At 41.1% G+C, this 25,954-nt stretch overlaps 1 protein-coding gene across 1 annotated transcript in view; it reads left to right on the forward strand.

Moving 5' to 3' along the window:
* The window catches only part of RNF150 (ring finger protein 150), a 250,688-nt gene extending 228,929 nt beyond the window's left edge, over nt 1-21,759 (forward strand). The window contains exon 7 of the mRNA XM_082644955.1: nt 14,268-21,759. Coding sequence (XP_082501081.1) covers nt 14,268-14,386 — 119 coding nt within the window. The 3' untranslated portion in view covers nt 14,387-21,759. The remainder of the gene's footprint in view (nt 1-14,267) is intronic.
* The last annotated feature ends 4,195 nt before the right edge of the window (nt 21,760-25,954 follow it).

The raw sequence follows: 25,954 nt of genomic DNA on the forward strand, positions 1-25,954 counted from the left end.
TGAATTTATATTTTAAGCCTGGAATGCTTGGTCCTCTAAGGTGACCAAGCATTGTCTTTAGGAACAACCTAGCAGCCAAAAAGAAATCTAGCAGCTGTGCCATTGCAGAATAGCATAGCTGTCAATAGCACTGGCTGTTGGGTTAGGATTCCATTTCTGCCTTTTTCTATGTTTTTGACCGTGGACAAGTTGACTTCACCTGCAAAATGGGAAGCAGTCATTGGGGTAATCATCCACCTACTCCAGAGCATCCTTGTAAGGATGACATACATAACATGTAATTGCTTAGAACAATGCCTGGAACATAGGAAGCAGTCCTACACTCCAGCTATTATGATTAACATTATTGCACAGCCTCTGAAGAAAGTGACACAAAGGCCTACCATTCTTACAGCAGAAGCCACTCATAAGAGGGAAAATTTAAACGAAACTGGAAGTTTATCTCCCCAGAAATTCTTGTTAAGCAAAAGAGAGAAAAGCAAGGAACACATGTGAAAGGAATACATTCCCTTATTGGGAACACTCTGCGTTTGAAATCAAACTCACTTTCCCACTTAGATTATGACAGGGAGCATATAAGCTCCAACCCTAAGAAACCTTAATTCTGAAAAGAAATGAAAAGACAGCAATATTGTAAGGCAGCCAGTCTGGCTGTATGTCTCCCCTATGGTGCTTTTATATAATACAGGGTGATCGGAAATGTCCTATTTTCAAAAAGATAAGCATCAGTAGCAACGGACAGAAGGATGCTGTTTTTCCTTGAAAACTTATTTTTCAAGTACATGGGGAAAAATAAGCTTTTATGTGATGTAGAACAGTTCCGAGCATGTGAATATCAAGCCTACTGGAGAATCAGGACAGCTGGGGGATTATATTCATCACCCCCTTATTTTCTCTCGACACAGAGAACACTTACTCTAAGGGCAATGTTTGTTAATTCCTAACAGAACAGGACTTATTCCAGCCTGCTACGGCTCTATGCCTCCTTTCATAAGTCAGGCAGTAGAGTAAATATCAAACCTCATTCTGGGGTGGATAATTTTCTGCTTTAGCTGTGAATAGTCATCATATAGAAACAATTAACTAGGAAAGCGGTGACTTCATATGAAAAGTGTCCTGTCAAGTTAGTAAAACACATGGTCAGTGAAATGTAAACCAAAAGATGCATTTTTTTATAAAAAGCCAAGCCACTCTTGTTGCAGGCAGCAATGTGTTCTTCAAGTTACCCAGGATGGAAAACCTCTTAAGTGAATGCTTCTCAGCCTTTTGTGGTTTCTGTAAGAATCTGGTAAAAGCAAACCCTCTCACCAGAAAAATGCATAAATGCACATAACCACAGAAGTGTGTATGTAATTTTGAGTGCCTGGACTCCCCCAGAAGTCCACACTAATCCTCAGGCTAAGAATCTCAACTCTGAAGTATAGATATGGTCAAGTTTGTGGACGCTGGTGTCAGACAGGCCTTGGTGTAAATTCTGGATCCAACTCTTACTGCCATGTACCTTTCTGAGCCTTAGTTTTATCACCTGAAAATAGAAATAATAATTCTTCCTATGTCATAGGTTAATTGTGAATATTCAATCTATTTAAAGTACTTAGCATAGTCCCTGGCATATACTAACAATAAGCACTAATATTGTTATTAGTTAATAAAATATAAAACTTGACACCCTATGTGTCCACAGAGGGACTTCAATTAAACTTCACTGCTACATATACCCTGAGAAAACCATAATTCAAAAAGAGACATGTACCAAAATGTTCATAGCAGCCCTATTTACAATAGCCCGGAGATGGAAACAACCTAAGTGTCCATCATCGGATGAATGGATAAAGAAGATGTGGCACATATATACAATGGAATATTACTCAGCCATAAAAAGAAACGAAATTGAGCTATTTGTAATGAGGTGGATGGACCTAGAGTCTGTCATACAGAGTGAAGTAAGTCAGAAAGAGAAAGACAAATACTGTATGCTAACACATATATATGGAATTTAAGAAAAAAAAATGTCATGAAGAACATAGGGGTAAGACAGGAATAAAGACACAGACCTACTAGAGAATGGACTTGAGGATATGGGGAGGGGGAAGGGTAAGCTGTGACAAAGTGAAAGAGCAGCATGGACATATATACACTACCAAACGTGAGGTAGATAGCTAGTGGGAAGCAGCCGCATAGCACAGGGAGATCAGCTCGGTGCTTTGTGACCGCCTGGAGGGGTGGGATAGGGAGGGTGGGAGGGAGACGCAAAAGGGAGGGGATATGGGAACATATGTATATGTATAACTGATTAAATTTGTTATAAGGCAAAAAATTAAAAAAAAAAAAAAAAACTTCACTGCTACAAACATTTACTAAGTGCCTCCTACTTCTGAAGGAGTGCGGTGGGATTCTGAAATGGGAATGTTGACAATGGGTGGCCCTGAGCCAGCGAAGTGCCCAAGACAGGACAGACCAGATCTCAGGTTGGAAGGAACTTTAAGTCATCCAGCCCCACCGTTATAGACAGTTATATCAAACCCCCAGCAGAACTACAACTGCAAAGTCCATTTCACAAAGGGAAACCTGTGACTCTTCAGGTAACACTTTATGTATTAAAGAGGAAAGGAATAAACCAAAGATTTTAATCCCTTGTGGACTAAATAGAATTAATAAAAACAAATCCCGCTGCCAAGAATTTTTTGGTTAACCACAGTTAGCCTACTGATGGATTTTACTTAGAATTAAATGTGGAAATATGTGAAAGCAGTAGTTATGGATCAACAAAATTGGTCACAAAGCTCCATTTAAAACAGTGTTTTCTGCTCACCATCTAATCAGGTGCTCTTTAACACTGTGATAAAGAGATTCAAGATGGAGCATTAGATGACTTGGGATCAGTCTTGAAATCCACCAAAATACCTTCTCTATGCTGAAGTGAATAAAACATAAAAGAAGCAGACTCATAGAGAACAAACTAGTGCTTACCAGTGGGGATGGAGTAAGGGGCAATTTAGGGGTGGGGGACTGAGGCACAAACTGTTGGGTATAAGATAGGCTCAAGGATGTATTGCACAACACAGGGAATATAGCCATTATTTTGTAATAACTGTAAATGGAAAGTAACCTTTAAAGTTGTATAAAAATAAAAAAGTAGTAAAAAATAAGATAAACTATTACTTCAATTTGTCCTCTTACCTCCATTCCTATTACAATAAGCCACCACCATGTTTCATCTCTTTCGCTGCAGTGCTTTCTTCTGGATTATCTCCACCCTTGACCTACCAATCTATTCTTCACTTAACAGCAGGAGTGCTCTTTTAAAATATTAAGCAGATCATATTACTCCCTGTTTAAATTCTCTCAATGTCCTTACAATGCATGAAACCAAGAGAGGAAAGTGTGTCAAGTAGGTATTATACTACTGTGTCAAAGGGACTAAGGCTTCTTTTTTGTTTGTGAATAGGAATAATAATACCCACATCAAAAGGTTATTGTGAGAATTCAGTAAAGGCAAATGTTATTTTTGCATTCATTTTATATTAGCTTTTGCAGGGAAGAAGATAAAATTCGGTGAACGTTTATATTGTTAATTGTTACTTTACACTCCTCAGTTAGTACCACCTACAGAGAACCTTCTAAATGTTTTAGTGTCAACATTTTTATTTGTATTATTTTGGCCTCGAAGTAAAACATCTGCCTTGATTAAAGGATAAAACCCTGCTTTTAAAAATTATGGAGCAAACCAAGTTCAATTAAAAACACAGGACAGGGCTTCCCTGGTGGCGCAGTGGTTGAGAGTCTGCCTGCCGATGCAGGGGACACAGGTTCGTGCCCCGGTCCTGGAGGATCCCACATGCCATGGAGCAGCTGGGCCCGTGAGCCATGGCCGCTGGGCCTGCGCGTCCGGAGCCTGTGCTCCACAGCGGGAGAGGCTGCAGCAGTGAGAGGCCCGCGTACAGAAAAAAAAAAAAAAAAAAAAAAACACAGGACAGACTAAAGAATAATTTCAGATGTCTTCAGATCATTTTTTTAAGTTTTGGCATGGAAAATGATTAGATATTGTGGTTGATGCAATGTCACATCATGAAAATTGCACCATTTTTGGCAAATCTCTATTTTTATTGGTTTGAATTCATCTTTGCCTAGAGCAGTGCAGGACAATTTCCAAAATAGCATCATGAATTCAACAGCCGATAGTTATAGCAGTCCCCACAGCCCTTTTCTCTTTCAATTCACACATTCTGATTTAGAAAACACCACGCTGAGAATGAATCCTTGAAATCTGCTGAGGCTGGTGGCTGAGAAGATAGGAGTGTAGGTGAAAAGCTGCAGGTACAGTAAGCTATCTCTACACAAGTCAACTCTCATCTGTGCTTCCTTTTGTACTAGCTCCATATGAAAGCTATAAGATCACTCCATGGTGATCTCTTTGATTGACTTACAGTTTACTTGTGAGCTGTCATTTTTGGCTTCTTGTGAACTAAATTGGTTCATGGACTATTGCCCAAAAGAACAAGAAGAAGGAGAAGGAGAAAGAGGGGCAGGTGAAAGGGGAAGGGAAGGGAGAGACTATATCTCTATAGTACAGCTCTCATTTTTAAAATTTTTAATATAATTTTTAAAGGTTACACTCTATTTACAGGTATTACAAAATATTGGCCATATTCCCTTGTGTCGTACAATACATCCTTGTAGCCTGTCTTACTCCCAGTAGTTTGTGCCTCCCACTACCCCCCATCATGACCCTCCCCCTCCCCCCACTGGTAACCACTAGTTTGTTCTATCTCTGAGTCTGCTTCCTATTTTGTTGTATTCGCTACTTTTTTGTATTTTTTAGATTCCACATATAAGTGATATCATACAGTATTTGTCTTTCTCTGTCTGACTTATTTCACTTAGCATAACACCCTACCAATCCATCCATGTTGCTGCAAGTGGCAAAATTTCATTCTTTTTTATAGCTGAGTAGTATTCCATTGTACATATATATGTATATATACCACATCTTCTTTATCCATTCAGCTGTCAATGGACACTTAGGTTGTTTCCATATCTTTGACCCTCATTTTTTATCTCCAGGAATAAGAATATTTCAGCTTTCTTTACACCTCAGAGTAGTGATTTCTCCCATTTAGTACATACTTGTACTAAATATACACTAGCAAACCTTCTTTTTGATTAAGGAAAAAAATTTTTTAATAGAAAGCAACATGTTGAAGGGTTATGACAAAAGAAAGACAACTCTTTCTCACTGGTAATTCTATTAAATAATTATTTATTGAGCACCTGCCATGTATGAGGCACTGTGCTAGACTGGCATCAGCATATACATGAATAAACTGTAACAACTGGAAAGGACTCTAAGATATCTAGAACAAACTCTCATTTTATAGACATTTAAACTCTAGTCCTAAAGGAGAAAGTGACTTATACAAAGTAACATGTGTAGTTACTTATAGCCGAGACTAGAATACAGTCTCCTAAAGTAGGATAGGATCCCAGTTCTCATAAATATAATTTTCAGTATATAATTTTCTCATTGTAAAAGTGATGCTTACAGAGAGCACTGAGTAAAAAGAGTGGATTGAACACATGAAATTACTTCCAGCCTCTCCTAAAACCCCACAAAAACTATAGCAAAGGGATTTTTGTAAGGCATAGACCAACATGGACAGGGAAAATGTAAAAAGAGACAAAGGCAAAATTTGGGCAACTGGGAAAAAAATAAGGAGTCATTGACCTAGTGGACCTAAAAATCAGAGCGAGGTCATTTCTCTGGCTGTGCAGGTTGTATCCTGCTGAAATTCAGTGTCCACTGTTCACTCAGCCTCCAGGGTGAAATCTTCCTCCAGGTGGTGCTGAGTGCAGCCTACACAACAGCAAGCCACAGCCCTGCAGAGAAAACAAGTGTGAAGTAGGAAGGGGAGGACCATCCTAGTTTGCATCAAAGAATTCCCCAAAGGTCAGGGATGGAAGGTACCAGATGGCTCTGGAGAGGAGGATAAATGGGAAGGAAGTACACACACACAAAATAAAGATGGGCTATACATACAGGTATAGGTACAGCTATAGATATGGATGTGGATACAGATATAGATATAGATATAGATATTTAGCCAGCCTAGAATGTATACAGTATGAGGCAGGAATCCAGTTTCACCTTTTTCTAAATGACTAGTTTTATTGAATTTTTGTTGAATGTCACCACTTTCAAAGACTAAATACTGTACTTCTATCTTCCAAGATCTGCTTCCAAAGTTTTATTCTACCCATTGATCTGTCTACATTTCTACAAATCTCATGCACTTTTGGGTCTGGGAAACATTTTAGATCTCAGTCTTTAAGTATATCCCTGTGAAATACCTCATTTCTCTAAAACTGACTCTAAGACCGTAACTCGTTGTTAGTTCTCTGTTTGTCTCCTTTTAAACATCTGAAGAATTCACTACCCTTCATGAAACTCATATATTTTTCTTAACTGCACTTCAACATGAAATAAATTATATCAATGATTATGAGAGCAAAAGTGTATTATAACCAGCCACATTCTTTAGCACTTAGATGTTTTGTTGGTCTTTTAATTGCGTATTTCTTCTGCAGGGTAATGGAACATGCAAGATGTTCTGGGTTTGAAGCTGCCCTATAGGCAGCTGAGCTCCCCAGCCTCCCCTGTTCGTACTCCCTAGCTTGCCTCTGCATCCCAGTCATATTTAAATACAGTCTGATGTCCATCTGCACGAGGCTCCCTATCACCTACAGCCATCTGTGCATGCTATTGCTAGTGCTTAAAAGATTCATCCTTCTCATTCATCTGGCTAAAATACAAGTTATCCTACAGGACTCAGTTTAGATATCGCAGCCTATGGGAAGCCTTCTTTGATTCACTAAATGGTTATGTAGCCCCCTTACCTGCTCCTATAATACCGGTACATCTTCCAGCAAAGTGCTTATCCTGTTGGGTGGGAATTGACAAGTAAATGGTCTACCTGTCTAGTGTACAGTAAGCTCCTTGAGGTCTGGAACTGCCTCACTCTCACCCATATCCCTACAGTCAGCATAAGCCTTAGCACATAGTAGGCACTCAATAATTATGTCTTGAGTGAATGAATGATATCTGTTCATTGAAGAATGGTTAGGAGTAAAACTAAATTTTTTATAAAGAAAAGAATTATAAACCCTAAAACTTGAAACAACTCTTATTAACATTTTTGGTTTTCTTGCTTCTACTTAACTTTCTCTGTCAATTTCACTGCACTACAAACTCTCTGGAAATATCACTTTAGTGATTATAACCAGAAGATTGTCCTTTAGAAGAAATATAGTTTACTGAGATATTTTTTATTGTTGGACTTCTTGCAATGTTTTGCTGCTATAAATAATGCTTAAATGAATAGTTTTGCATCTCTGATAATTTCTCTATAATGCATTCTAGAAATGAAAGTACTGAGTGAAAATTTCACAGTTCTGAGTGCGGTTGATCAAAATACCTACCTCAATGTACCCTTAACTGTAATACACTCTTTTTTAAAGAGTGAAGATTTCATTAAAAAAAAGGAGTAGCTTCTTTTCACCTGATATTTATAGGCCATTTATATTACATTTTTTGTGAACTGTAGAACAGTAACCTTTACCTATTTTTCTGTTGGACTCTTAGTTTTTCTTATTTATTCAAAAGCTCTCTGTTGGGCTTCCCTGATGGCACAGCAGTTGAGAGTCTGCCTGCAATGCAGGGGACACAGGTTCATGCCCCAGTCCGGGAGGATCCCACATGCCACGGAGCGGCTGGGCCCGTGAGCCATGGCCGCTGAGCCTGCGTGTCCGGAGCCTGTGCTCCGCAATGGGAGAGGCCACAACAGTGAGAGGCCCGCGTACCCCCCAAAAAAAAAGAAAGAAAGAAAAAGCTCTCTGTTAAGAATACAGTCCTCAAAGATTGGTTCAAGATGACGGAGTAGGAGGATGTGCTCTCACTCCCTCTTGCAAGAGCACTGGAATCACAACTAACTGCTGAACAATCATCGACAGGAAGACACTGGAATGTACCCAAAAAGATACCCCACATCCAAAGACAAAAGAGAAGCTACAATGTGATGGTAGGAGGGGCGTAATCACAATAAAATCAAATCCCATAACTGCTGGGTGGTGACTCACAAACTGGAAAACACTTATACCACAGAAGTCCACCCACTGGAGTGAAGGCTCTGAGCCCCACGTCAGGCTTCCCAACCAGGGGGTCTGGCAATGGGAGGTGGAATTCCTAAAGAATCAGACTTTGAAGGTTAGCGGGATTTGACTACAGGACTTCGACAGGACTGGAGAAACAGAGACTCCACTCTTGGAGGGCACACACAAAGTAATGTGCGCATCAGGACCCAGGGGAAGGAGCAGTGACCCCATAGGAGACTGAACCAACTGCTAGTGTTGGAGGGTCTCCTGAAGAGGCGGGGGGTGGTTGTGTCTCACCGTGAGGAGAGGACACTGGCAGCAGAAGTTCTGGGAAGTACTCCTTGGCATGAGCCCTCCCAGAGTCCGCCACTAGCCCCACCAAAGAGCCCAGGCAGGCTCCAGTGTGGGGTCGCCTCAGGCCAAACAACCAACAGGGAGGGAACCCAGCACCACCCATCAGCAGACAAGCAGATTAAAGTTTTACTGAGCTCTGCCTACCAGAGCAACAGTCAGCTCTACCCACCACCAGTCCCTCCCATCAAGAAACTTGCAACAAGCCTCTTAGATAGCCTCATCCACCAGAAGGCAGACAGCAGAAGCAACAAGAACTACAATCCTGCAGCCTGTGGAACAAAAACCACATTCACAGAAAGATAGACAAGATGAAAAGGCAGAGGACTGTGTACCAGATGAAGGAACAAGATAAAACCCCAGAAAAACAACTAAATGAAGTGGAGATAGGCAACTTTCCAGAAAAAGAATTCAGAATAACGCTAGTGAAGATGATCCAGGACCTCGGAAAAAGAATGGAGGCAAAGATCAAGAAGATGCAAGAAATGTTTAACAAAGACCTAGAAGAATTAAAGAACAAACAAACAGAGATGAACAATCCAATAACTGAAATGAAAAATATACTAGAAGGAATCAATAGCAGAATAACTGAGGCAGAAGAACGGATAAGTGACCCGGAAGACAGAATGGTGGAATTCACTGCCGCCGAACAGAATAAAGAAAAAAGAATGAAAAGAAATGAAGACAGCCTAAGAGACCTCTGGGACAACATTAAACGCAACAACATTTGCATTATAGGGGTCCCAGAAGGAGAAGAGAGAGAGAAAGGACCCAAGAAAATATTTGAAGAGAGTATAGTCAAAAACTTCCCTAACATGGGAAAGGAAATAGCCACCCAAATCCAGGAAGCACAGAGAGTCCCATACAGGATAAACCCAAGGAGAAACACACCAAGACACATAGTAATCAAATTGGCAAAAATTAAAGACAAAGAAAAATTATTGAAAGCAGCAAGGGAAAAACGAAAAATAACATACAAGGGAACTCCCATAAGGTCAACAGCTGATTTCTCAGGAGAAACTCTACAAGCCAGAAGGCAGTGGCATGACATATTTAAAGTGATGAAAGGGAAGAAACTACAACCAAGATTACTCTACCCAGCAAGGATCTCATTCAGATTCAATAGAGAAATCAAAAGCTTTACAGACAAGCAAAACCTAAGAGAATTAAGCACCACCAAATCAGCTCTACAACAAATGCTAAAGGAACTAATCTAAGTGGGAAACACAAGAAAAGGAAAGACCTACAAAAACAAACCCAAAACAAGTAAGAAAATGGTCATAGGAACATACATATCAATAATTACCTTAAACATGAATGGATTAAATGCTCCAACCAAAAGACACAGGCTTGCTGAATGGATGATACAAAAACAAGACCCATATATATGCTGTCTACAAGAGATCCACTTCAGACCTAGGGACACATACAGACTGAAAATGAGGGGATGGAAAAAGATATTCTATGCAAATGGAAATCAGAAGGAAGCTGGAGTAGCAATACTTATATCAGATAAAATAAACTTTAAAATAAAGAATGTTACAAGAGACAAGGAAGGACACTACATAACGATCAAGGGATCAATCCAAGAAGATATAACGATTTAAATACATATGCACCCAACATAGGAGTACTTCAATACATAAGTCAACTGCTAACAGCTATAAAATAGGAAATTGACAGTAACACAATAATAGTGGGGGATTTTAACACTTCATTTACACCAATGGACAGATCATCCAAACAGAAAATTAATAAGGAAACACAAGCTTTAAATGACACAATAGAGCAGAGACATTTAATTGATATTTATAAGACATTCCATCCAAAAACAGCAGATTGCACTTTCTTCTCAAGTGCTCATGGAACATTCTCCAGGATACATCACATCTTGGGTCACACATCAAGCCTCGGTAAATTTTAAAAAATTGAAATCATATCAAGCATCTTTTCTGACCACAATGCTATGAGATTAGAAATCAATTACAGGGAAAAAAAACATAAAAAACACAAACACATGGAGGCTAAGCAATACTTTACTAAATAACCAACAGATCACTGAAGAAATCAAAGAGGAAATCAAAAAATACCTAGAGACAAATGACAATGAAAACATAATGATCCAAAACCTATGGGAAGCAGCAGAAGCAGTTCTAAGAGGGAAGTTTATAGCAATACAGTCCTACTTCAAGAAACAACAAACATCTCAAACAATCTAACCTTACACCTAAAAGAACTAGAGAAAGAAGAACAAACAAAACCCAAAGTCAGTAGAAGGAAAGAAATCATAAAGATCAGAGCAGAAATAAATGAAACAGAAACAAAGAAAACAATAGCAAAGATCAATAAAAATAAAAGCTGGTTCTTTGAGAAGATAAACAAAATTGATAAACCATTAGCCAGACTCATCAAGAAAAAGAGGGAGAGGATTCAAATCATTAAAATTAGAAATGAAAAGGAGAAGTTACAACAGACTCCACAGAAATACAAAGCATCCTAAGAGACTACTACAAGCAACTCTATGCCAATAAAATGGACAACCTGGAAGAAATGGACAAACTCTTAGAAAGGTATAACCTTCCAAGACTGAACCAAGAAGAAATAGAAAGTAGGAACAGACCAATCACAAGTAATGAAATTGAAACTGTGATTAAAAATCTTCCAGCAAACAAAAGTCCAGGACCAGATGGCTTCACAGGTGAATTCTATCAAACATTTAGAGAAGAGCTAACACCCGTCCTTCTCAAACTCTTCCAAAAAATTGCAGAGGAAGGAACACTCCCAAACTCATTCTATAAGGCCACCTTCACCCTGATACCAAAACCAGACAAAGATACTACAAAAAAAGAAAATTACAGACCAATATCCCTGATGAATATAGATGCAAAACTCCTCAACAAAATAGTAGCAAACAGAATCCAGCAACACATTGAAAGGATCATACACCATGATCAAGTGGGATTTATCCCAGGGATGCAAGGATTCTTCAATATATGCAAATCAATCAATGTGATACACCATATTAACAAATTGAAGAAGAAAAACCATATGATCATCTCAATAGATGGAGAGAAAGCTTTTGACAAAATTAAACACCCATTTATGATAAAACCACTCCAGAAAGTGGGCATAGAGGGAGCCTACCTCAGCATAATAATGGCCATATATGACAAACCCACAGCCAACATCATTCTCAATGGTGAAAAACTGAAAGCATTTCCTCTAAGATCAGGAACAAGACAAGGATATCCACTCTCATCACTATTATTCAACATAGTTTTGGAAGTCCTAGCCACAGCAATCAGAGAAGAAAAAGAAACAAAAGGAATACAAATTGGAAAAGAAGAAGTAAAGCTGTCACTGTTTGCAGATGACATGATACTATACATAGAGAATCCTAAAGATGCCACCAGAAAACTACTAGAGCTAATCAATGAATTTGGTCAAGTTGCAGGATACAAAATTAATGCACAGAAATCTCTTGCATTCCTATACACGAATGATGAAAAATCTGAAAGAGAAATTAAGGAGACACTCCCATTTACCACTGCAACAAAAAGAATAAAATACCTAGCAATAAACCTACTGAGGGAGACAAAAGACCTGTATGCAGAAAACTATGACACTGATGAAAGAAATTAAAGATGATATCAACAGATGGAGAGATATACCATGTTCTTGAATTGGAAGAATCAATATTATGAAAAAGACTACACTACCCAAAGCAATCTACAGATTCAATGCAATCCCTATCAAATTACCAAAGGCATTTTTTATGGAACTAGAACAAAAAATCTTAAAATTTGTATGGAAACACAAAAGACCCCGAATAGCCAAAGCAGTCTTGAGGGAAAAAAAAGGAGCTGGAGGAATCAGACTCCCTGACTTCAGACTATATTACAAAGCTACAGTAATCAAGACAATATGGTACTGGCACAAAAACAGGAATATAGATAAATGGAACAAGATAGAAAGCCCAGAGATAAACCCACACACCAATGGTCAACTCACCTATGACAAAGGGGGCAAGGATATACAATGGAGAAAAGACAGTCTCTTCAATAAGTGGTGCTGGTGAAACTGGACAGCTACATGTAAAAGAATGAAATTAGAACACTCCCTAACACCATACACAAAAATGAACTCAAAATGGATTAGAGACCTAAATGTAAGACCGGACACTATAAAACTCTTAGAGGAAAACTTAGGAAGAACACTCTTTGACATAAATCACAGTGAGATCTTTTTTGACCCACCTCCTAGAGAAATGGAAATAAAAACAAAAATAAACAAATGGGACCTAATGAAACTTCAAAGCTTTTGCACAGCAAAGGAAACCATAAACAAGACAAAAAGACAACCCTCAAAATGGGAGAAAATATTTGCAAATGAATCAACGGACAAAGGATTAATCTCCAAAATATATAAACAGCTCATGCAGCTCAATATTAAAAAAACAAAGAACCCAATCCAAAAATGGGCAGAAGACCTAAACAGACATTTCTCCAAAGAAGACATACAGATGGCCAAGAGGCACATGAAAAGCTACTCAACATCACTAATTATTAGAGGAATGCAAATCAAAACTACAGTGAGGTATCACCTCATACCAGTTAGAATGGGCATCATCTGAAAATCTACAAACAAAAAAATGCTGGAAAGGGTGTGGAGAAAAGGGAACCCTCTTGCACTGTTGGTGGGAATGTAAATTGATACAGCCACTATGGAGAACAGTATGGAGGTTCCTTAAAAAACTAAAAATAGAATTACCATATGACCCAGCAATACCACTACTGGTCATATACCCTGAGAAAACCATAATTCAAAAAGACACATGAGCCCCAATGTTCACTGCAGCACTATTTACAATAGCCGGGACATGGAAGCAACCTAAATGCCCATCGACAGACGAATGGATAAAGAAGATGTGGTACATATATATAGTGGAATATTACTCAGCCATAAAAAGGAACGAAATTGGGTCATTTGTAGAGACATGGACGGATCTAGAGACTATCATGCAGAGTGAAGTAAGTCAGAAAGAGAAAAACAAATATCGTATATTAACGCATATATATGGAGCTAGAAAAATGGTACAGATGAACTGGTTTGCAGGGCAGAAACTGAGACACAGATGTAGAGAACAAATGTATGGACACCAAGGGGGGAAAGTGGCATGGGGGAGAATGGTGGTGTGATGAATTGGGATATTGGGATTGACATATATACACTAATATGTATAAAATGGATAACTAATAAGAACCTCCTGTATAAATAAATTAATTAAATTTTAAAAAAAAACAAAAAAATGAATACAATCCTCTGTGAAATTTTTGCAGATATGCCCAGTGTGACATATACCTTTGATCTTATTTTTCATGTTTTTAATAGTTTTAGAATTTTATACACATTTATCAGTCTTTTCAGCTGTGAATTGCTCAATTGCTTTTCCATGTAGCACTTCTTGCCTTACTTAGAGATGTTAGATATATTTTCTTCCTACTTAGATATATACTTATAAGATATATTTTCCTCTGGCTTCATTAGTTTCTTTTGTTTACATTTAACTTCTTGACCCATTTAGAATTTATTTGGGGATGTAGTGTAAGAAAAGTCTCTAACTAGACTTTTTTTCTTTTTTTTTATGAAGTAGCCTAATACCTTCTCTTGGGCTTCAATGAAATGTTATTAAAGGCAATTGTATTGAAATAATCATCATCTGAAGACATAGCTCAGTGTTCACTGTGAACTTTGTTTCCCCCCATCAGGTGAGCAGGAGCCAGCTATAAGCAGTGATTCTGACATCTCGCTGATCATGGCAATGGAGGTTGGACTGTCTGATGTAGAACTTTCCACCGACCAAGACTGCGAAGACGTGAAATCTTGAAATGACGAATATAGAAAAAAGGGATCATAGGAATCAAGGGGAAGGAAGGGAGGAGTGCCCCAAGACTGGACCAGGCACATGCACCTCCAGAACACCTTGGCGACTCCAGGGCACTCCACACAAGAATGGTACCGAAAAGCAATATCCAAAGTCATGTTCATCAGGATGCAGTTTCTCCGTCTCTACAACAGCTCATGGCCTTGGCACCTTTGAAGTTGAAAGCTGATTTTCTCTCCCATGTCCTTGTAGGCACACACTTCCGAAGTTCCTCAAACAGACTGAAAAGACACTTTTAGGGCTTCTTAGTTTCATTTCAGTTTCTTGTTTTCCTATTTGGGGAATGTTGTTGATTTCTTTGGCGCTTTCTTTTTAAGGACTATGTGTAGTTTATGTTCACTCTTTTGTTTTTCCTTTGATTCACTCCAGCTTTTGTACAGAGTTCTGTTTAGAAGCATCAGTTCCTGCTATGACCAGTTTGTATTCCATCTCTGAGATTAATGGCCTTGACCTCTCAGCATGAAGTGTGCATGGCTTTAGGAAGTGCCTCAGCACCTTGAAACAGTCTAAGGCCACCTTTCGTTTAGAATCTAAATTCTTTTAAGTGGATCTTGGAAATGCCAGCTGCCAGAGACCCCAACACCAAGCTCTGAATCTGCTGAAGCCACTGCTCATTTTTTTCAGCTACGCACACTGGCTTCCACTTGCCAGGCTCTGTTAAGGACCCACGTGACTTTAGAAGGAAACTCTAGGGAGGCACTTCAATCCGTCTGATTCTTAACAGTCTTTGGCTGAAATTCTGAACTCACAAGTTCCCACTAGGGCATTAGCGCCATTCTCTGTGGCTGTAGGGCTTGTCCATCCCTGGGACTGCAAGCCTAGTTTTCAAACGAGATACCATATACTCTTCCTGAAAGCAAAATGTCTGTTTCCCCAAGGCTACAGCAGTCTTTTGTTACCTCCATAAATGGGTTCTGCAGGAGATGGAAGCTTTAGAAAAGATCCAGTCATCTTTGGATCCAACACAAGTGAGGGCTGCAGTAGCATCTAGGTCTTACCTTAATTCCAATATGCTTCTGTTCAACCTCGCCAGACCTCGAGGGAGGATTTAGGTAAATCCTTAAGCAATTGCTTCCCAGGGCTCCCCTGAGTGCATCTAGATACCAAGTCAGGGGGGAGGTGTGATTTGATAAACGATTTGATCTAAAAAGTACAGCATGGGAATTGTTGATGTCAAGTTTCTCCTGACTGAGAGAGACAAGGAGGGAAAGGAAACGAGGTATCAAAGTAGATTCTAAAAACCCACCGGTGTTTTTAAACTGTTTGTTTTTATTCTTTTTTTGACAGAAGTGTGCTATTTTTTTCGGTGGGCCATTTTGTAATACACTGAGACTACCCAGGTGCAGGGATGACTAAGGCAGTGTGAATAGCTTCTCTGGACCATTAGATGGATCACCTCGACATCTGCGAAAGGCCAGGCTGCTGCGTGGTTTACCTGGGAGAGAACACTTCTCTCGCTGAGTTATTTTTGTATGTGATGAGGCCCTTCTGTCTCGCTACACGCATACTCATGCAAAAACAGAGTTTCGTCCTGCTGTAAGAGCTTGCTGCCTGCTGGAACACAGTGTATGTGTCAAGGGAGACCCCTGGCTGCTCTTTTTTCACCACCTTGAACCATTTCCTATTTGACGCTTTCTAAGTAGGCAGCACGGCAAGGAAAATGATCACCACCTTCACAAATGTCACATCTCTCTAGGAGTCCAACACTTGCAGTAATGAAATCCAGGGTCTCCAGGCAGGGAGACATGAAGGCAGTGCCAAATCAGGAGTCAGGAGGCGTGGATGAGCAGCGTGCTTGCTGGACCTCGGCTTCTCCATCTGTAAGTGAATGAGATTAACGAGATGATGCCCAAGCCTCTTTCTGGTCTTAGGACCGCTGATGAGCATTTTGCCGGGGATCCATTTTTGACAGAGAGCTATGACGTATAGCAGACTTTCTACCTTGGGAGGCACAGTTACTTGACATGTAACGTATAACAGCTTTTGAGATTTGGCACTCTTGCGTGACTGAGACTATCTAAATGACTGAATTTTAAGCGCAAGTAGGAGTTGTTTTGTTTTGCCTTGTTTTAAAAACCACACTTAGGGCTTCCCTGGTGGCTCAGTGGTTAAGAATCCACCTGCCAATGCAGGGGACACAGGTTCGAGCCCTGGTCCAGGAAGATCCCACATGCCGCGGAGCAACTAAGCCCGTGCACCACAACTACTGAGCCTGTGCTCTAGAGCCCGCGAGCCACAACTACCGAAGCCCGTGTGCCACAACTACTGAAGCCCGCGCACCTAGAGCCCATGCTCCGCAGCAAGAGAAGCCACCGCAGTGAGAAGCCCGTGCACCACAACGAAGAGTAGCCCCTGCTCACCGCAACTAGAGAAAAGCCCGGGCTCAGCAACAAAGACCCAACGCAGCCAAAAAAAAAATAAAAACAAAAACCACACTTAGTCACAGAGTTTGCAGTCTCTGGATACTTTCAAATCCTCATTCTCAGTGTGGGATTCTTCGTCTCCAGGTATTTCTTTTTCCTGGTCAGCGAAGGCCTGCACCACCAACCTCTCCTTCAGTCGGCTTTGCCCAAAACAAATTTTGGTATTAAGTCAAGGGGAATTAGAAGGACAATTCAACAGCAAAGGAAATATAAATTGTATTCCATGCCCAGAGAGAAAATGCCTTTTGGATTGATGGGTGTACTCTCTTCCTGCCAGCGACCAGGTAGATCAGGAATTGGTTGCTTATGTGCTCTGTGACCCAGCAGCCCCTATAAGATGCTGCATAGGGGATGAGGGGCCCAGCCCGCCAATCTGAGGCCTGTGGACCTGACCCCAAGGAGATTCTGCTGCAAACTCGCTGAGCCTAGAAGTTTCTCCTTTACCGAAGGTTTGTTTCTGAAGAATTTTCTTATGGCTTTGGTAGTTTTAAACAAACAACAACAAAAAAAAAGGTTAACTGGCATGGGACCTGTTCAAAAAAAAAAAAAAAGGAAACAATCCTTCCTCCACAGCCTCCTTCACCTCCTCCCCAAAGAAGAAGAAACTCTGACCTGGGGCCCCGGTAGCTCAAAGAGTATCAAAGGGTGTGGGAACCTTCTAGAGGTGTATGCAGACTTGATGTGTATTTTTCTTTAGTGTCTAGACCAGCACCGTTCAACAGAAATATAGTACACGTCCCACATGTAATTTTCCATTTTCTACTGGCCACATTTTAAAAAAGCAAAAGGAAACAGGTAAAAGTAATTTTAATAATATCCTTTTTAAGCCAATATTATTGTTTCGACACATAATTAGTGTAAAAAGTATTCATGAAATACTTGACGTTCTTTTTCCGTACTAAATCTTCTAAGGGCAGTGTATGCCTTACACTCACACACCTCTCCGTTCAGACTGGCCATTTCTCCAGCTGTCAGCCGCATCCCGTGGCTCGTGGCCACCTTGGACAGCGCAGGGCTAGAGCTTCTCCAACATTCTCACAAGCTTCCCTGACCCTCACAGAGTAAAAAGGTTAAAACCTAATTACCTCCAAAAAGAACTGGACTCCACCCAGGCCCAGAGATCCATTTGTTTTATAATGAGTAAATATGCGGACCATCCTCTTTGAAATTTTTGCTGCATCTTTCTAACCACACCACTGACGTCCATGACCATTTTCTGTTGCTTCCTTGACCAGTTGTTTTTTTAAAAAGTCACACAAAGCATGTTGATTTGGTGCTGAGACAAACTTTTATCCTTCACTTCCACCCTTCGACTGATGTGTGGCACTCAGGATCCAAAGAGAAATCCAGACTCTAGTCATCCAACTTTACCTCAACACCTGGTCTGCCTTCTTCCTGATTGGCAGAAGGTCTTTTCCTGGTCCCAGGGCCCCATAGTCCCACCACTATAGCTAAAATGCCTGGATTTGGGAGGAAAAAATGGGAAGGTACATATTGACTCCAAATACAAGACTTTGTGTAGCCTTCTCAATAGAGATGAAGTCTTTGGGGCTTGTGACCGTCTGGTGCCAAGTTGGTGAATTATGACCACCTGCAACTCAGAAGCCAGATCTCAACTTGGAAGTAAGCATTCCCCTTAGACCCCAAGGCTGTGGGCAAGAAAAGGAGTATCTCCATTCCCTCAGAAAAATTTAGAGTCCCGCCTAGGAATTGCTACGTCCTGTGTGGCCAGTCCCTTTGGGAAGAACTGAGCCCTGATCATGAATAGAGCATAGGAATATTGATTTCGTCTCTAGGGTTTGGTCACCCCTAAAATGTCAACTCCATCATCTAGGCAAGGAGTGGTGGAGAGTTTGGAGAAGGTAGAAAGTTAGAAGTAGCAAAGGCACCTACCTTTTCTGACATCACTTAGTAATGATCATGACCATGGCGTCAACTCTTTGTCCAAAGAGGTTTTGTTTGTTTGTCTGTTTTGTTTTCTTTCGAGCATTTTCCTCATTCTGATGGAAACATCCTGGATGTTCCTGGGTCTGGATTTGGTCATATCAAACCGTGGTACCCAGTGGTTAGTGCAGTTACTGCTCTGATACCCCTGAAGCTGCCATCCTTTCAGAACCAAAAATGATGACAGATAGCCTATCTCGGGATTTTGTTACTCCCATCATGTTCATCACGCTTAGATGAAAATTCTTGCAGAGCATAAAAAATAAATGGCATTTAGTTGTCCAGAATGCATCAGCTTGACCAAAAACAAAGAAACCTCATTCAATCAAAACCCTTTCAGAAAACCTGAGATGGAGTCACAGCCTCAGAGGAAGGGAGGACCCAGCCCCCCCCCCCCCCCGGTGATACTAGATAGAGCCCCTGAGTCCATTTCTGGTAGCGTTCTTTTAATAGACTCCCGCTGAGATTTCTTGCCCTTTTTTGTCTGGGTGTGTCTCTCTCTATCTCTGGATCTCTCTGTCTGTCTCTTTCTTTGTACACACACCCACACACACATCCTTTTCCCATCTTTCAGGACAAAAAAAAAAACACCTTAGCGGCTCTGGATCTATAGGGTTGTCACTATTGTGATTACCATTTTTCCTGTTGGCAATTTTTAATGTGTGGTAGCATCTATCTTTTCGCTTCTGATGAGGAAAACCAGTTGACTATAAAGGCAAATTAACTTCCTCTGTAATGGGGTTTGCCTCATTTTCACTTCTCATATCACTAATTTTATCACAAATCACCTCTAGCTATTGTCTTTTTTTTTTTTAAGGGTTCCTTGCCAGAAAAGTCTCTGAGGTAAATAATGGCAAGGTAACAATTCCAGAATGCTGTCTAATCTCTTATCTTCCACCTCTAGCATTTGTGGCCTTCTTAGTTCACCACAGGCCCTCCCCACCACAGGGTTAGGATTTCTTGGAAAAACATGTGGGCTGTACCGTATCCGATGTCCACTCCTGCTTCTTAGCTTCTTGGCACGAGAGTTTGCTCTTTGTAAGTGATCTGAGAGGCCACTTCTTCCTTAAGACTGAAAAAGAGGCAAAAAAAAACACAACACCATTCCCCTAAAGTGAAAGACGCACAGATTCTTGTGCAGTGAGCGCCCTGCAGTCACAGAAGTCCCTCCTCTGTGCTATTTGCATGGCCGGGACTGAAAAGTACATTTGATGATGGCAATTAAAAGGTGGTGGGGATACTTACCGCAGGAAGTCAGAAAAGAGGATGGCAGGGTATGAACATGGATGCTCTTCCCGAATCCACGAGCATCCCCTAGCTTTAGAGATGACCTGTTTGGGGGAATGTGTACGTCTTAAGGAGTTTAACACTCATGAGTTAAACACTCCTGATTGCAAAGAAGGTTGGGATTACCTGAAAAATAAATTAATTCTGAGAAGCAGTTGTGAGTTTCTCATCACTTACCTCTTCCTTTTCCCTGCTCCCCTCCCCATCTCACAACTTCAGGCCCTTTGTAATAGGAACAATAATTTATAAAGACCCATAGATCAGTAGCCATGTTCTCCCCTTTGAGCCTTTCGATGGCACTAAATTAATCATCCCACAACTCAAGCAGTGATTCCAGATCCTGGGTGTAGACCCTTAATTATCAAGCCCGCTTGCCTTGCATGCTTCATGATCAAGTGGCTTCTTCAGGAACCTCTGTGATCAAAGTCCTTCTCGTCCTTGTGCTACTGTTAACATTCGTACTTACTACCGAGCTATTCTCTCTCTGGCCACCTGATAAATATTTGCTGAGGATAATGATAAGGCAAGAATATACATCTCTTCAGAGGTTCTGCTGGTCTGAACAGAGTGAGGGAGAAAAATCTGTGGAGAAGGTAGCTCAACCTGAGTTACCTAAAGTCATTGCTTGACAGAATGTCTGTGGTCTTGTCATCCCTACTGAAGTGAAGGACTTGGAGAAGCAGGAAACATGTGGGAACCATGTGTACTGTATAAACCAAAGACCGATCACCATCCAAATGGATACATGTTTCTTCCAGTGATGAGTCTAATTTTCTCCCAATGTGCTCATAAATAAAAGTGAAGGTGGTTTGCTTGGTCGAATGAAACTGTGAAATGGGGTTTTCTCTTGCAGGCTTGTGATTGACCTTACTAAATCCAGAAATCTAAAAACATGTATCATGGCCTTAGTACTGCACCATCTTGAAAGTCTAGTGCTTAGTCCCCTTTTCCCTCAAAAGTTTCAGACAAGTCGAGCGCTTTATTGAACTCAGAATATTGTTCTCTTTGAGAATGTGAAGATTTTAAATAGCCAAAGAATTTTCATGTATAAGAGCTCATTAATTACAGCATATCCTGCTCTTTTGAAGAAAATACCAAACTATTGCCTGTAGTAATAGATAGTGGAGCAATGGAAGAAGGACTATTAACAAAAGGACTTTTCAGTCTGTTTGTGTTGGCGTCTATGGTACTTAGTGTTAAGTGGGATGTTATTGCAAAGGGGCAGGGTGCCCTCTGCTGGAATTCTCGCCTTTATTCTTTCAGCCAGCTAATTTGACTAGGGTCACCATTTCCTCAACAACTAGTAGTGATTTGCCTTTCATTGTACAGTTTCCTCAGTAGTTGAGAATTTGGTCCACATTTGTCAAAAGAGGAAGGAATGTCACAAACTCTGAAAAGTTGGAGGAGGATCCCATGGAAGATCTGTCAGCAGCCCCTTTCTTCTGCAGAATGTTGAAAGAGTATTGGTTGCTCTGTTTGCAAAGAAGATGCCATGCCTCTGGCTGGAATGTTTGTGCAGAGTTATAAGGCAAGGGCCTAATTGTTTCGTAACGTTATCTCAACTTTTTTCTTGTCAGATTGCAAAGGAAGATCAATAAACAGACTTCTTTCATATGAATGTAAATGGTGTGAAATACTCATGTGTTTTGTACATGTACATAATAATATATTTACTTCCTGCTTTCACATTAGTAATCTGAAATGGTTGTACCATTTTATAATTAGAAAGAGATGTAGGGTTGGGGGAGGGAAGGGAGGGTTGTTATTTTTATAGTGGGATGTCCCTTATATTTAGAAAATGAAGTAATTTTGTACTTGTGAAAAGTTACATTCCATTCATTTCCTGAAAAAATAATGGGTGGTGTTCTTTAAAATGTTCATGAGCTGGGAGTAGGATTATTCAGGTTTCCAGGGGAGCCTCCCAAGCAGTATATATGTGACACTGATTTTGTGGACTGCAGATCATGACCAGCAATTGCCAGCTCACTAATGTGAGAAAAAAAAAAAAAAACTTATTTAAACCTCTTTGTATAGAGCACATTATTATTTCCACTGGGAAAAAAAATGTCTCCTACAAAGAATGAATCTACCATTCAGAAATAGTCCAGACATGGCATCATAAATCAATGTCTAGTCCCTCCCTACTAGCAAAAAAAAAAATCCAGTGGATTTATTTTTCCCCTCCTGAACACAAATTATGTGCTTTCGTTGTAAAATGAATGATGTCACCGGTAGAATTTTACTTAGCATCCCCTCGAGGTCTTTCTGGCCAGTCTGCATCTCCCACGCATAATGATCCCTGACCCATCCTCTCCATATTCAGATAATGACTGAGCTTCCTTGATTTTTTTGCCACATGACTCAAAATCATCAAAGTTATTCCTCATGGCATTTGCATGAGTAACTTTTTATTTGGACTTTGGTTAGCTCTTAATTGCTAAAAAAATTTAGTAGTGAATTATGTAGCTGTTGTACCCAAACATCATCTTCTATACCAAGTCACAGGCGTATTTAAATGATTAGTTAAGGCAGTGTAGTTATTAGTTTTTGTTTTGTTTTCTGTATAAATCTCTTTCTCTTTCCCTCTTCCCCATCTCAGGCACCTACCTTACTCCTTCTAAAGCACTTTATATATCTCTTGAAATACACGGAAGTTTTAAAAAACTGTCTTTAAAGGGATTTGTCTTCTATTAGGAGACACGACTTTTATCTTGCTTTATTGTCTTCTCTGTGTGCTTGGAAAGCATAAGCCGTTTGTCTCACGTGGGCTAGTGATGAAATATTAAGGATAATAATTGGAAACATTCAATCATACAACATGGCTATTTTTGTTATATAGAAGACTATCGTGTAAATAAGTGCAATCGTGTTCTTATGTACTGGTTCAAAAAAAAAATGCAACTATGAAGATTTGGAAAGGATTGTGAATTCCAGGAAATTTCATTGCAGAATTTCGTTTGGTTTTGTTTTTTAATAAATTGGAACCAGATGTATGTGTTTGTGTCATCCATATTTGCTAACTGTCTTGCCTCATCTGGAGTTCTAGAGGTGGTGCTGTGGATTATAAAACATTGATATTTAGGGACTTCCCTGGTGGTCCAGGGGTTAAGGAACTAAGGAACTAAGGAACTGGTCAGGGAACTAAGATCCTGCATGCTGCACGGTACAGCTAAAAAAAAAAAAAATCGGTATTTATCGTCAAATCATGATTATGTTAAAAGAGAGAGTTTTTTTTGTTTTTTTTTTTTTTGCGGTACGCGGGACTTTCACTGTTGTGGCCCCTCCCGTTGCCGAGCACAGGCTCCAGACGCGCAGGCTCAGCGGCCGTGGCTCACGGAACCAGCCGCTCCGTGGCATCTGGGATCCTTCTGAACCGGGACACGAACCCGTGTCCCCAGCATCGGCAGGCAGACTCTCAACCACTGCGTCACCCGGGAAGCCCGAGCAAGAGATTTTTAATAACTTCTTTATTTCCCTCAGGTAAGTCAAATGCCAGGTACCAAGACCTCTGCTTAGGTCTGTCTCACTAAGCGAAGTAATTAAAAGATTTTGAGCAACTCAGCAGAAGAATGGCTGCTGAATTCACTTGAATTGCTCTTGGGTAGGAACTGAGCCCTTGATCTGAGCCATCGTGGGCAGGTCACCCTAAGGAGGGTTACACCGTGGAGCCCACCAGATGGGCTGGGCAGCCAGGTCCTTCTTTATATTTACTCGTCCACCTCTAAAGGATTTTAAATAGCAATGCCTTCGCATTAGCAAGAAAATGCTACAAAAATTAAAAAGATGGGAAATGCCGACCTGGGAAGGTAGGAAAGGAAGATGAAAAAAGGGAGAGGTGGCCCTATTCATTATTATCACCCACTTCAAACTGGCAGGTCCTGGTGCGGCTTAGAGCCTCTGGGTCTCGCCCATCCAAGGTGCCAGCACATCCCCTGGAGGAGCAGGCAGGGTGGGACATGCCAAGTGCACTTTGGCCTATGACTGAAGCCTTCCCCCTAGCCGGGCACCCCTCCAGGGCCTGTGGATGGCACACTATCTGCTGGCAAAAGCCAAGCCATGTTGAGTGCCTTGGCCTCCCAGAGCTTCTTCCTGCCCAGGTGAGGAAGGCGGATGGCTGCAAAGCGTCACATGGGCTTGGCCCCCAGGCCAGTCCATGCTTAATTCCTAGGACGGAAGCTATTCTAAGGGGATCATGGGTAACGATAATGATTGTGCCACATTGCGAGGCCTTTAAATTTTGTTTATGCTTCCCTGATCTCAACTTTTATCTGCCCAGACAACTGGGCAGTGAAGCTGCCATCTGGGGTAGGAAGCTATTACCAGGATCTAGAAACCACCCCTCTTGACTCCTTCCTCCACAATCCTTCCTGCAGACCAGGGACTCCCAACCTGAGAAATGTGTTCAGTGGGACACATTCCAGGATATGTTAGAAACTTCAGCTGCAGAGTCCCAAGGTCAACTCAGCTAGAATAAGGCTTTGTACAATACATACCAGCTATTAAAAAACTTCCAAGCAGGGCTTCACTAAGCCACCACTTTTCCTGAAGCTGAGTGATGACAGAATCCTCTCTCTCTCATATTTTTCAACACTACACTGGACGAGACCGCTTGCATGGAACATGGAAGTTTTCAAGCTAGAATAAAGCTGCGGGACCTTGTTTCCCACTTCAGACCATTGTCCCTGCTCCAACTTTTACAGGAAAAAGTCTGCGTGCACATCCTGCGCCGCCAGCCTGGTGCCTGCTTCCCCTGGAGCGGAGATGTCCCGGGAGACAGGTCACCAGGGCCCCTCAGAGTCACATGTGCGGCAGGGAACAGGCCGACCATGTTGCTTCTTTACCACCCATTCAGGAGTGGAGGCCCTGCCCTCCTAGACACTCCACTTCCTGGGCTTTTGAGAAGCCATGCAGCATACCCGTCCTTTTGAGAATGGAAAATGTAAAACTGCCCAGCACTTTGTATGTAATAAGCCAGCTGGGCCAGCTTGAGCACCAATTCTTAGTCTATTAATGCCTATGTTTGGGGTAATAGGAGCTAAACCACTCTTCAAAAAGAACAAAAATGTTCTTTTGTAAATCTCATAATCCCTTTAAACCAATGTCAGTATCCGGCTCATCTCCTTGCCTCGGTTGAGTGATACATTGTACCAGATTGGGGAAACGGGTTTGATGGGGGAGGAGGTGGGTTATTCTTGCTCTGTGATAATTATTATACACAGAAGAGTGAGGGTACCAACTGATGAGAAATTCAGTGACTGAGAGAGGTTTCATTATTTGTGAGATGTTTTAGAAAAATGTGATCCGACAACAGAAATTAGCTGGCACGTTATTTCATCCCACTCATGGGTAGGGTCTCCCTCAGATCTCACGGTGACTCTTTGTTCTTGGCTGTAAGGATAAGGGACAGTGAGCTTTTGGCTGTGCCATCAAAGACCAAGGGAGCCCTCTGCTTACCGTGCTTAGATCTCCCTTCATCGAGGCATGGCCCAGGTAGGATGCCACCAAAGTCTCCAACTGGGGGGAACCTGTATTTGCTGGCACCCTAGAAGGTAACAATCAAACTCCCCAAAGCCCTCAGACCTTTCTGTTGTGGAAGACGCTCCCGCCCTGTCCCCAAGGGAACATCCAGAAGGTCTGATCATAGTCATGGCGCGTCCCTCTCTGTGCCTCCTTCTAAAGTTCCTGCCTTCTTTGTTCTTAAGGATCATTTACTAAATAGTCAGGGGAGAAACCAGAGCCAGTTTACATTGGCGGGCATAGCCCTTGGTTGCTATGAGAGCTGTATACACAACACAGCTGTCGTTGGTATTGTAGATCTAATGGGAGCCAAGGATCTCAAATCTCGAGGAAAAATAAT

This window comes from Mesoplodon mirus (assembly GCF_964341445.2).
Source record: "Mesoplodon mirus genome assembly, chromosome: 2".
NCBI classification, from domain to species: Eukaryota; Metazoa; Chordata; class Mammalia; order Artiodactyla; family Ziphiidae; genus Mesoplodon; species Mesoplodon mirus.